The sequence below is a fragment of the Leuciscus leuciscus genome, assembly GCF_965113295.1.
Source record: "Leuciscus leuciscus genome assembly, chromosome: 12".
Taxonomy (NCBI): Eukaryota; Metazoa; Chordata; class Actinopteri; order Cypriniformes; family Leuciscidae; genus Leuciscus; species Leuciscus leuciscus.
In genome coordinates, this window is record NC_138736.1 from 13,477,166 (window position 1) to 13,490,867 (window position 13,702).

Sequence of the window (13,702 nt, forward strand, 5' to 3'; positions counted from 1 at the left end):
CAGTTCACGCTCAGTGTTGCTGACGGTGCACTGAGAAGATGCCAACTGACAGCTGAAAACAACACAAATCAGACGCAGCCCAGGCTGTTCCCCAGCTGCCTTCCAGCACATGCTAACCTTGACTGGACGAGTACAAATCGTCCAATCAGCACGGGCGACACCGTGTGCCTCAGCTGATTGTCTTTGCCTGTTATTTAAACCCTCGTGGGCTCCGAACAGAGATGTTGATTCTTGAGCTTTATGATAGCAGCCTGGGTTTGTTGGTTTATAATATTGGGGGCATGATGCCACATCACCGTGCTCATTATGTGACCATTTCTATGCCTAGACATTTCCCTAGATGTGCTCTCTTGGGCTTACTCGGTTTTGAACTTGCTTATTAGCTTATTAAAACTCACTGAAGCAGCGAGCACCATGGCAACTGAAGCACGTAGGCATTGCGAAATGCGCTAATTGCCATTTTCACAAGGCGTATTGGGGGCCTTGTGATGGAACCTGTTTTTCATTTATTTACCCAGCTTGCAACTGGGAATAGTGCCCACACCATTGTCGTACACCCCAGGTGGCTCGCACAGTCTGGCACCTTTAACTTCTGCATTAGTTGTCGATGATAGATCTCTTTAGAGGTCATCACTTTAACAGCAACCCTTGACTGTGCCAGACTGGGAGATGCTGCGAGTCTGTCGGTGAGTTGAAAGGTCATTCTGCCCCTTTGATCGTGACGAAGCGAACAGGAATGCAAGATCATCGAAGTTAGAAAGGTTTGTTAAATGGCGACAGATGACCCTTGAGGCGGTGCTGTACCATCTGGAAATGTACGCACAATTGCCACCCGACTTTTAACCTTGCCGTCATGGTCACTGGCGCTCACGGACAGTGTATTCCAGGGAGACGGCAGCGGTGTGGACCTAAAAATAATCAGTGCTGCGATGTGCTGAAATAAAGGCCTCTTGAAGGAGAGGGTGACTTTGCTCCAGATTGGATGCCACGTGTTGACCGATCACTTGCGATTTTCTCGCTCTCTGTCTACATGTCTCGTCTGTACCCTCTGCAAAGTGAAGGTTGCATCCCTTCATCTCCCGGCTGAATGGGATCGGTTTGAATCTTTATGTTCAATTGTTTCTTGCTGTTATCCATCCACTTTACTGGTCCCTCTCGTTCTCTCTCGCTCTCCCCAGTCGCCCCTGACAACCACTGCATATGCGCCTTGTTCTCTCATCGCTGTAGCAACCATTATGGATATTGGTTGCCATGGCAACATACTGTCCCGATTCCACCATCAAGGACAGGGAGAGGTATTAAACAGCATGAGCTCTCTAGTCCGCTGAATACATACGTACTCGCACATTTACAACCATTTACATTCGTCACGCACACACACACACACATTCATTGTTGACCTAAATTGCTTTAGAGACATCTTCAAAAATCAAAATTTTACCAACTTAATTCCTGGTCTTATTTTACAAGATTTATCAGTGCATGTAAAAAATTTTCATTTTTATTATCTTGCACCTCTTCTAATATGATTTCCCTTTTCACCAAGCCCTTTTGTTTTTCAGCCTCAAACCATCTTTTGCAATCTAATCAATTACAATTTCTGAGTTTTACCAGAAATATGCCTCTTTATGGCTGTAAATGGGTTGCCAAACCCTTTTCATGTACAATCGACACCCAACTGACTGGTAATATCTATGAATTGTGTTATCCAATCAAAACAATGAGCTGCCAGTAAATGCGTTCGCTCAGCTCCACAAGGAAGCTCCACACAGATCGCAAGTTAATTTTAACACCATAGCAACACTGCAACATTAACATTCTGACCTGAAACACCATAGCAACCACTTTCTATTTCCGCAAACCACTTAAACTCATGTGTCGTGTCATATCACATCTTGGGGTCCACAGTATCTCTCAAGATTGTTCCAGCATCAGTGGTGCTCCACGCTGTTTTCCAGCATCCCAGAATCCGTCAGTTGGCCATCTTCTGCCCTGAGCGGTCGTGTTCAGTAGGATCTCCCACTCTCCTTTAATCAATATCAGCGAGATCCACGAGGGAGATGGCCTTACGTGAACCTCTAATTAAGACTGACAGCCACTGTGCTTATCAGATGCTCTGGCGAGGGGTTCCGGTGGGGCCACATGGGCAATATGAGTCCTGTCGAGCTTGAGGACCTGGGCTTGCTAAAAAAACATCAGATCTAGAGATAGATGTAACAAGCTATATTATCCCCAGCCAATTTGTCACTCGCAAAAGAATGTGACGCTATACCTCTTGTGTGCAGCCCACCCATTGAAGGAAGCTGACCACAAATGCACCCTGTTGTCCTTTGTTGTTGCCAAATGGCCAGCCGATTACCCATCTGGAGGCAGTGAAACCGACTGTGATGGTATCGCTTCACAGAGACCAGAGGGGGAGAAGCTTTAGTCAAATGGCAGTGAGGTGATATTCGATAGCTATCGCTCTCTTTGCAGACTTCAATTCAGTCAGTTTATTATGAGAGAGAGAGAGAGACCGAGAGGGAGGTAAAATGACTCATAACTAGCTCAGAGAACAACAGTTCAGTGCTGCTTTCCTTTTCTGTCTCTTGCTCAATTGTTGCGTTATTAAATATGCATGATTATTACATTACTTTATAGTATTATTTATATACTTTTATTCACAGACATTTTTTTTGTTTTTTACTTTCAAACAATTTTCATTTAGAAATTGCTAGTAAGTTTAGAAAAATTACATTTTGAAGTCGAAACACTTACATTTTCTATTAAAATCTACTCCAGTAATCTTTCTTTTATTTACAACTCGATAAATATTTTAAGCATAGTATTCATTCATTTTAGTGCTGTCAAATCGATTAATCGCAATTAGTCGCATCTAACATAAAAGTTTGTGTAATATATAATATGTTTGTGTGTATATGTATATGTATATATATATATATATATATATATATATATATATATATATATATATATATATATATATATATATATATATATACATATATATATACATATATATACATATATATATATATACATATATATATATATATATATATATATATATATATATATATATATATATATATATATATATATATATATATATACATATATACACATATACACATATATACATATACATGCATACTTGCATACATACATACATACATACATACATGCATACATACACATATATATATATATATATATATATATATATATACACACTCACACTCACTCACTATTTACATGCAGGTCATTGTGCTCATGTGGGAAATGGAGGTTTGAGTCTGACTTGCATCGTGCTCCAATCCCCTCTCACTCATTCCCCAATAGCTTCTTGTTCTTTCTCTACTGGATCTGTTTAATAAGGGCAAAAAAAACTTATTTAGAAAGACTAAATAGCAACAACCTCTAACATTTTTTATATTTTATTCATGAAAGTTATTTTAGTATAGTATAAAATAATAGTCTACTAAAAACCCATTTTTTTCTCTCCAGGTTCTGGCCCACCTGCTGATCAGACTGTGGTGATTCAGAAGTTCAGATATTTGTCACAAAAACTCTTCGTCTCAGTTTCTGTTTTCGCTGGCTTGGGCATTTTAATGGGGATCGTTTGTCTCACCTTTAACATTTACAACAGCAATGTCAGGTATGTTTAGCTGTATTCTCCTGCTTGCAGGCGTGTGTACATTTATATTGCATAACCACGTTTGAGTTCAGTGCAGAGGACAGCATGCTACATGCATACAATTATCATGGGTCACATTCACACATTTATGCATTCTGTGTGTGTTGAGACACACCGGGTTCAAACAGTCTGATGCATTATGAATAGCAATAGCATTGCACAGATATATTTGGACTTGTGTGTGTGTGTGTGTGTGTGTGTGTGTGTGTGTGTGTGTGTGTGTGTGTGTGTGTGTGTGTGTGTGTGTGTGTTTCTTTTTATCTTATTGACATTGAAACTTTCAACTAGATTTTCTCAGCAGACAGCTTAAGCTAATACCCTGAACACTTACAAATCTTGTCATTCATGTAGATAAATGTGTGAGTGCATCAATGAATCTGCATGTTTCTTTGTGTGATGATAAGACACAGGAGAGTAAGTCCTATTCCACTTTGAGAGACTAACTTAATTAGCTGAATGCGAGTTCACTACACTAGCAAAAATTACCAAAAAGTACCATGATATTATTTGAAGTCTCTTGGAACACCATATTATATAAAATATTAATTTAGAATATTATTAAATAAAAAAATATACATTTTAGACTATATCAGTATCTTCTATGTATGGTATCCGTACCACACCGAACCTTTTAGGGATTCCCATCATGAGATAATTTTATGGATTTAGTTTTAATGAATTAATTGTGTTTTAATTCATTATTTGTTTTGATTACATTTTATGAATTAAACAGCTCGTAAACATGCTTAATCATAAATCACCTGTTAAACATGAAAGCATTATGCAATCGTTTAAGACATTTCTCCTTATTATAGAACCTTTTTGGCATAAAGAGTTTTTTAAAATTGAGTCAAGAATCCTAGGGTTCTGTATAGAACCCCATTGAACCTTTTTTTCTTAGAGTGATGGCACTACCACACTATTGTGTCTTTGGAAATATCTGTTTCATGTATGAACCTATTGTTTGGACATACATGTCTTTGCAAACTTCTGCATTTTGCAGATTCAGTAATATGTATGTCCATATGTTGAAGGTACATTCAAAACTCCCAGCCTTACCTGAATAACATGACGGCAGTCGGCTGTATGATGGCTCTGGCTGCTGTTTTTCCTCTGGGAATTGATGGACTGCATGTACGGAACTCCCAGTTTCCTGTGGTTTGTCAGGTAAGCGCTCAGGCAATCTGGGTAATGCTGTTTTGTCATTATTTGTAGTAGTAGTAATTGAGTTTTTAAAACCTCCTCAGACACTTTTCTTCTGAAGGGCTATAAGGTGTATAAAAAAAAAAAGTCTTCATTTTTTTTTTCTCCTGAGGCCCACTGATAATGTTTGTCGGGGTTTCTTGTATCAAAAAGTATGAATTATTTAGTTTTTTCACAACCATTTTTCACCCACTCTCAGACCCTTAAGTATTAAACACGCTTGTTTTGCCTCCTTGCTTTCAGACATCTTTATATATGCCCTCTTCGCTTACATTTACTTCCAGGCTTGCCGTCTGGTCCAATTTAGTTTGCACTACCCCTTCCTTCAGTAACAGCATCTTAGCAAAGCCTAAGATCAGAACGATTTGTTTTTGCAGCTTAATTTGAATAAATGCAATTTTGGACAGGGGAGGAAGTTTGAGATCTAAAAAGTTACAGTGTGTTTACATTTAGGGATACGCGTTATATATCAGAACAAAAACGGTTATCAGCTATTATAGATATTAGATATTAGCTGTTTTTATTGAATATTTATTGTGCTTGCTCATTTCTGCTATTTTTACATTTAATTTACATTTGCCATCATATAACACTCATTTAAAGTTAATCATTAGAAACATTACTGTTGTAGTAACATTGTAAAATATAATATTTAGCAAACCTCAAAATGAATTGTTCATGTTGTACATTATAATGTTGTGATGCTTAAATTCATTAATTCATTTTAATTGCCTTTCTTTTAATTTATTTTGATAAAATAGTATATAATTTTAATATCAGTCATTTATCGATTATTTATCTACCATAACATTAGAATAATGATAAGATTATCGATACTGGGCAGAATTTTTTTAATTGGTGCATCCTTATATCCATAATATACACTGTCTTTTCAAATTAAAAGCTGAAATATTGGCTAAATTGCTTTTTTTTTATTATTATTATTGTTGTTGTTGTTTTTCTAGTTCCGTTTGTGGCTGCTTGGACTTGGCTTCAGTTTGGCCTATGGAAGTATGTTCACGAAGATCTGGTGGGTTCACACTGTGTTCACAAAGAAGGATGAGAAGAAAGACAAGAGAAAGGTGAGTACAGAACCAAAGTTCCCTATCAGTCAGTCACGTTCGACGTTAAGGTCAGTGACTGACGAATTGGGATCTCGCCTGAGAGCCCAATTACCTTTGAGTGGTAACAAGCCAATGCACATTGGCGAGTGAGATTTGCATCGCAAACTGCTCCCTTGCTTCTGGGTTATAAGGCAGCGTGCGAATACTCACATTACGTTTTTTTGCTTCGGAGCCCAGTGGATCTGGTTTTCACTCTGCTCTTCAATCATTGCTCAAGAGAGTATCAGAACGAGAGTCTGTTCCTGTTCTGGTGTTGGTGTGACGGAGCGTTCCAGCGGAGGTTGCGGTGGCTGAGAGTGCACAGTCTGGTGCAGCGGCTGTTCCCTTGGATGCTTCAACATTTAAGCCTGGAAGGCACCTTTTTCAGCCAGAAGCCCTAGCCTCGATGGCGGAGCGGTCAAAGGGTACGTGGAGATCGCTCAGGTGGAGCGTGCTTTTGCAGTGCAGCTGTGCTCGCAAAATGCTGCCATCAGGCGGGGTCGTCCGGGTATCCCATCCAAGGCCTGTAAGTTCTCGGCTGCACTTGCAGCCAAGAATTACAGCGCCGCTGGACAGGCCGCCTCTGCCCTGCACGCCATGGCCCTCCTGCAAGTATACCAGGCCAAGGCCCTAAAAGAGCTGCACAAGAGTAGTTCTGACCCAGGGTTGATGCAGGAGCTGCAGCACAGACCGTTTCTATGCTTTGCGTTCGAGGGATGGGCATACTAGTACAAGGTCCTCCCCTTCGGCCTTTCCTTGTCGCCCTGCATCTTTACGAAGATAAAGGAGGCCGCCCTCACTCCGTTGAAGGAGGCGGGCATTCGCATTCTCAACTATCTCGACAACTGGCTCATACTGGCCTAATCGCAAGATCAGTTATGCGAACACAGGGACTTGGTGCTCACGCATCTCAGCTGTTTGGGGCTTCGGGTCATCTAGGAAAAGAGCAAATCTCTGCACATAAAAAAAAAAAAAAGGCACGTGGCACACACAGAGTGGAAATCGCTCCGGTTTGTCGCGGGACTTTCAGCCCATGGTCGGACCTTGCTTTTCTACAGGCAGGCGTTCCCCTAGTACAAGTGTCCAGGCATGTTGTCTCAACAGAGGCCTCCAGCACGGGCTGGGGTGTTAAATACGATGGACACACAGCCTCGGGCTCCTGGACAGGACCCCACCTGCAGTGGCATATCAATTGCCTTGAGTTGCTTGTTCGTGACCTCAGAGACAACCCACTGCCAGTGGTTCTATTCCCTGACCGAGGGGACCCTCGGCACAGAAGCACTGGCACACAGCTGGCCCCGGGGCCTACGCAAGTATGCGTTTCCCTTAGTGAGACACTGTGCAAGGTCAGGGAGGACAAGGAGCAGGTCTTGATGGTTGAGCCATACTGGCCCCACCAGACCAGGTTCCCAGAACTCATGCTTCTCTTGACAGCCCCTTCCTGGTGGATTCCCCTGAGGAAGGACCTGCTTTCTCAGGGACGGGGCACTATGTGGCATCCGACTTAAGTGGACTTATGTGGTCTACCTCCAGCAGTAGTAGACACTATCACTTCAGCTAGAGCCCCCTCTACGAGGCGCGCTTACGCTATGAAGTGAAACCTATAACCTATCTATGCAGGGAAGGTTCCCATAGATGCCTGTCAATGTCATGCTTTCTTTCCTGGAAGACGGGGTTGAACGAAGGCTGTCTCCCTCCACCCTGAAAGTGTATGTTGCCACTATTGCTGCACACCACGATGCAGTTGACTATAAGTCCCTCTGGAAATACGACTTGATCATTAGGTTCCTTAGAGGCGCCAGGAGGTTGGATTCTCCTCTGCCATGCCTCATCCTGTCTTGGGACCTCTCCTTGGTCCTGATGGCCTTACAGAGAGCACGCTTTGAACCCTTGTCAGGGTTCAAAGATCTACCTTGTCAGTAGATATTAAAATCCTGTCTTTTAAGACAGTGCTCCTGACCGTGCTCACATCCATTAAGAGGGTGACGGACCTGCAGGCATTTTCGGTCGAAGAAATGTGCCTTGAATTCGGGCCAGCTAACTCTCACGTCATCCTGAGACCCCGGCCTGGATACGTGCCCAAAGTTCCCACCACTCCTTTCAGGGACCAGGTGGTAAACTTGCAAGCGCTGCCCCCGGAGGAGGCAGACCCAGCCCTTGCGTTGCTGTGTCTTGGTTCAGCATCGAGTTTGTACGTGGACCACACACAGAGCTTCATAACCTCACAACAGCTCCCGTCTTAGCATACCATTCCCAAGACGAGCCGTGTCCCCTGGGAGTGACAGCTCACTTAACACAGTGTTGCTTCCTCCTGGGAGCCTCTCTTGCAGACATATGCAGAGCTGCGGGCTGGGCGACAACTAATACATTTGCAAGATTTTGCAATCTCCAAGTGGAGCCGGTGTCTTTCCATGTATTTTCTACAAACAGGTGATATGCAGGAGGAATGACTCGGTGTCTCGCTTGCTGTGCCATTCCCCTCTGAGGATGGGATACGAGTGCTTATTTTGCTCCTCAGTTGAGTTCCAATGCTGGTGAACCCTGGAGGAGTTCCTCCAGCATCCTCGCAGTCAGATGCTGTGGAGGCATCTAACGCCAGGTCTAGTACTGGTGTGTATGCCCAGTTGGTCAGCCCCTGTACAAGACTAGATGTCCCTATGTTGTGATTTCTCTCTTTAGGTGATCCCATATGTGTATTCTTCCACGGTATGGCTCCCCTGTTGGTGAGGTCATGTATTTCCCTTGGCAGAGTCCACTCTGCCATCTCTGTACAGAGATCTTCCATATGTAGCACTGCCCTGTCGGTCAGTCTATATTTGTAACTCCACATGTTACCTCCCTATGGGCAGGATGTGGTCTCCGTAGCATTCCTTTTCATTTGGAAAAGGCATGCTTTCCCAGTGTTATCCAATAGTTTCACTGTTCAGGGTGAATGGAACATCAGTGATTTGACATTCTTTGTGCACAGTCCTTTCCTACTTCCGCCCCAAACAGCTGCGGGGCCACCTGCTGTCTTGCTAAGGGCACTGGAAAGGGGCAGTAGTTGTGGTGTCTTCCATAGAGATTCCAGTCCATCTGTCACTAACGTTAACGTTGAATGTGACTGACTGATAGGGAATATCTAGGTTACTAATATAACCCCCGTTCCCTGAAGGAGGGAACGGAGACTTTAATGCCTGTCACAACAACTCCTGTACCTCAGCTGGCAGCCGGCACCCCATCTCGGCTCCTAGGCAAAAAAACGTAATGTGAGTATTCGCACGCTGCCTTGTATAACCGAAAGTGGGGGAGCGGCTTGCGATGCAAATTTCACTCGCCAGTGTGCATTGGCTTGTTCTGTTACCACTCGAAGGTGATTGGGCTCTCAGGCTAGATCCCAATTCGTCAGTCACTAAAGTAAACATCTCTATTCCCTCCTTCACATTAGTAACCTAAACGTTTTTATTGTCATGTTTGGTTTTGAGTTTTGAACTACGTTTAGGTTAGGTCATATCTTGTATTCTGTTATTGTCATAACCAGGAATATGACAAATCAAGGAACTATGTCATGTGATTTCCCTGTTCCTCATGCGTTCTTGTCATGTGGTTCCTTTGTCTTGTGTGTCATGTTTTGATTAGTTTATTGTGTTCATTGCTTTCAGGTGTGTCTTATGTCATTAGTCCTTGTGCATTTAGCCCTCGTGTTTCCATTGTCTTGGATTTAGATTTGTTTAACGTAACCTGCTGTTGGTGAGTTTCTTTTTATAGCTCATGTCCAAGTCTGTTCTAGTCAAGTCATGTCATGTTAACGCAGAATCGGCCATCGGGCAATGTCGGGCTGTTTTTGAGTGTCTGTTGGCTTAGTTTTTACGGTGTGTTCACCGTTGGCTCTAGTCGCATGCCGTCTGGGTTTTTTGGGCCGATTCAGCACGTTGTATCGCTGTCGGGCCATTGGTGAGAGAGAACTTTGATTGGCTGTTCAGCTTAGCAAACTCGTCTGTGCACAAGAATAAAAGCGAAAGTGATGAAAGCGTTCAAAGCAGTCAAGACAGTACAGACAGAAGGCTGTTATAATTGTACGTCATCTTACCTGAGCATTCAAATGCATAAAATATTTTCATAATAACAAGCCGAGTGGAATGAAGGAAGTGATCGGCACGATTTATATTCAAAATGGTAAGCTAGCGCTGCTTTGTTTACGGTTTTATATCTGCAGTCCTAGTTTCGGTTTCCCTTTTTGAATGGCAAATATAGACTATTGATATCTGCTGATATAGACAGTTATTTTTTTACATGTAGGCGGAGAACGCAGGTGCTAGTTGACGGTCGGCAGTAGTCCTTTTGGCATGTTCTTTTTGGCCGAGTGGCCAAGACTCAGCCGATGCGAGGTGACAACACAGTGAGCTTTCGTCTCCGCTAGTTCTTTGACGTTAACTTGGTGTGTCCCGGGCTTTAAGTTCAAGTCAAGTCATCATTTTATTCTGTTTACTCTGTCAGCATTTTTTTATATAACTGCTCTTGAGTTCACTTCAACTCGACTTGCCTTCAGTGGACTATACGTTACAATTATAGTTATTAAAACTAAAACCTTAAATTATTTTTGTAACTTGAAATAAACAGTAACTGAAATAATATATAAAAAACTTTCAGTTGGCTAGTTGCCAAGGCAACATTTTAAGTTAACTTATATTAAAATAACTCAAACTAAACCTGAAATAAAATGAATTAAACCTGTATTTAAAAAAAAAAGAAGACAAAAACAAAATCAATTACTAAAACTTAAAATTAAATAAACTAAATTTAAAAATTAAAGCAGACATTTTTTTCTAAAGTAACTGGTGTGAGGTTAATATAAGGTGTTTCAAGACAAACTATCTGGTCTTTTAAAGCCTCATAAGAATTTACTCTGCTGACTTGTCGTGTCAAGGTCTTCCAGTACACTGCTGGAATGATCAAAATATCATAGTGGAATTATTATCTTTTATAAATAATATATCTTGTTCCTCTTTCTGTTATTATCTTTGGATCTCCATCTCACTTCGACTGCCTCTCTGGCTTGGCCACTGTTTCTCTGTGCCTGATATCAGAGATAGGTCCCCTGTTGTCCTTGAGCATCCTTAAACTGCACATTTATCATAGAGCCCATCTCGATGAGCTCTCTTTACAGCCCCATGAACCAGCAGTCACTCCATCACCACAGATTCTCTCACACTGCGCAAGATCACTTTCAATCAGTATGTTTGATTTTTTGGTAACACAATAAGGTCTCATTTGTTAGTTACTGTATTATCTAACATGAACTAACAATAAGCATTACATTTTTGCAGCATTTATCCGTCTTAGTTAATGCATATACAATTGTTTATTTTTCATGTTAGTTCACAGAGTCCATTAATTTAATGTTACCAGATACAAATTTTCATTTTAAAATGTATTAGTAAATGTTGAAATTAACAGTAACTAAGATTAATAATACTGTGGAAGCATTTTTCATTGTTAGTCCATGTTACCTGATAAAGACATTAATAATTGTAATAGTATTTCACAATAATACCATTTTTACTGTATTTTTGATCAAATAAGGTCCTTTCGCACCAGGTAGTTGTAAGAACTTAGTTCTAGGAACTAGCCACCAGGGTGGTTCCCCGAGAACTGATGGTTCCCCTAGGAATGTTTTCCTGGTTGCATTCACACCGCCAGTAGGAACTCTGAAGTGACGTAAGCCTTGCTTGTTGTTGTGACTTTTATTTTGACGGCACGGAGAACGCCTGAGCTCACAGCTCTCACATTCTCCGTTAGTCTCATTAGTTTACGATATGTCTTAACAGTCCTGTGTAATACGTTATTAGAACTGTTATACATAGAATGTAGACAATAATGAAAAGTTATTAGCGTATGCCATGTGGTTGATGTTCAGTGTTGCTAGCTGAGCAGAAATACATAATCATGTTTTGCTTGGTCCCCTCAAAGTTGCGTTGGATTTTTTTCCTTAGCGTAAAGGTTAAGAGTCCCAACTATCACTATTTTCCATGTTCGTAGAGTAAGTTTCTGGAGTAAATATATAGGCTATAACCTGTGTGTTTACACACCCTTTTTTAAAAATGGTAGGTGCTGGTGTTTCGCGTGCGTTTGGCAAATCAGCGTACACTAACGTTGCGGATAGTTCCTATAGTGCTGTTTTAGACCCTACTCTGAAGGAGCTGAATTAGTTCCTCCAAAGGGAGTTCCTGTAACTAAAATCGTTCCTAGTTCCTGCGGTGCGAACAATGCCAAAATCCGGGTACTTCCGCCAGTAGTTCTAGGAACTATGAAAAAGGTTCCTCCAGTGTGAAAGCTCCTATAAATGCAGCCTTGGGGAGAGACTTTCAAAAATATAAAAAATCTTACCAACCCCAAAACTTTAAATGGCAGTGCATCTGTTACGTCTGATCTGTGTTTGTGTTTTGCTTCAGTTCAGTTTCCAGTGTTTTATTTGTTCATGCTCTTCTGTTTCCACGGTTTATGATCTGCCCTCATGTGTTCCACCTGTGTCTTGTTAATTATCTTGTTTAGTCCCATGCTGCGTCCCAATTCGCCTACTTATACTACGCCCTAAAAGTATGTACTGTTTTGCTCTGGGACATACTATCACATCATACAATGGCATCTTTAACGGTTGCTCTCTGTCGCATCCTGACACTGTGAACTGGCCTGTCAATCATCTTGTCACAGTTAAAATCCTCCACATTTAATATACCGTATCGGTGAGAAATGCAGTAGCACGTTGATCAGCAGTCGCAGGTCTTTCATGCGGAGCACTCTCCTCATATTAATGCATAATGATGCATTTAAAAGTAAATGGCTAAACGGATCTTTATAAAAGTCCACATTGTTATTGCAGATGAAATATAACATGGATAACATTAAAGGGGTGGTTGAGTGTGATTTCACTTTTCTAACTTTAGTTAGTGTGTAATGTTGCTGTTTGAGCATAAACAACATCTGCAAAGTTACAACGCTCAAAGTTCAAAGCAAAGGGAGATATTTGCTTTTAAAGAAAAGGACTACAACAAACGGCTGGTTGGGACTACACGACATTCCTCTCGGGTTAGTGACATCACTAACCCTAGAATTTACATAAACCCCGCCCCCGGGAACACGCAGTCCATGTTGAGAAGAGGAAAAGTTGTTGTATTTAAGAGTACATTTGTGAGTCAGCTCAAACTTTAGCATCCATCTTTTCACATGCAATAGAAAGTCACTCTGTGTGCATCTCACAACAGTTCATATATGAGCAATTTATAGATTTATCATGACAGAATATCCTAATTGAAGATAGTTAACTCCACATCAGCGACATAAATTCATCAACTAACCATTCAGAGACGTCCTGTTGCATTCTACATGTTGTCACTTCTTCTTGAGTCTCTCCATCCTTATCTGACTCCGTTTAACATTAAAGGCAGAACAGTTTCTGTCATTTTAGTGTGTCTGCGTGAGGTAATAGCAGCTGCTAACACACAGGAGCTCTTGAAACCCCGCCCTCTGCAGCAGCTCATTTGCATTTAAAGGGCCAGGCACAAAACGGTGCGTTTTTGCAAACCCTCAAAAAGTGACAACTTTAACTTGCTGTATAAAAATATCTGTGGGGTATTTTGCGCTAAAACTTCACACACACACTCTGGGGACATCATAGATATATTTTACATCTTGTGAAAAGGGCATTATACCACCCCTTTAA

The 13,702-nt window shown here is 41.4% G+C and overlaps 1 protein-coding gene across 2 annotated transcripts in view; it reads left to right on the plus strand.

Moving 5' to 3' along the window:
* The window catches only part of gabbr1b (gamma-aminobutyric acid (GABA) B receptor, 1b), a 122,983-nt gene that overhangs the window by 93,304 nt on the left and 15,977 nt on the right, over positions 1 to 13,702 (plus strand). For both annotated transcript variants that reach the window (XM_082185289.1, XM_082185290.1), the window contains exons 16-18: positions 3,508 to 3,658; positions 4,732 to 4,864; positions 5,866 to 5,982. In XM_082185289.1, coding sequence (XP_082041415.1) covers positions 3,508 to 3,658; positions 4,732 to 4,864; positions 5,866 to 5,982 — 401 coding nt within the window. The remainder of the gene's footprint in view (positions 1 to 3,507; positions 3,659 to 4,731; positions 4,865 to 5,865; positions 5,983 to 13,702) is intronic.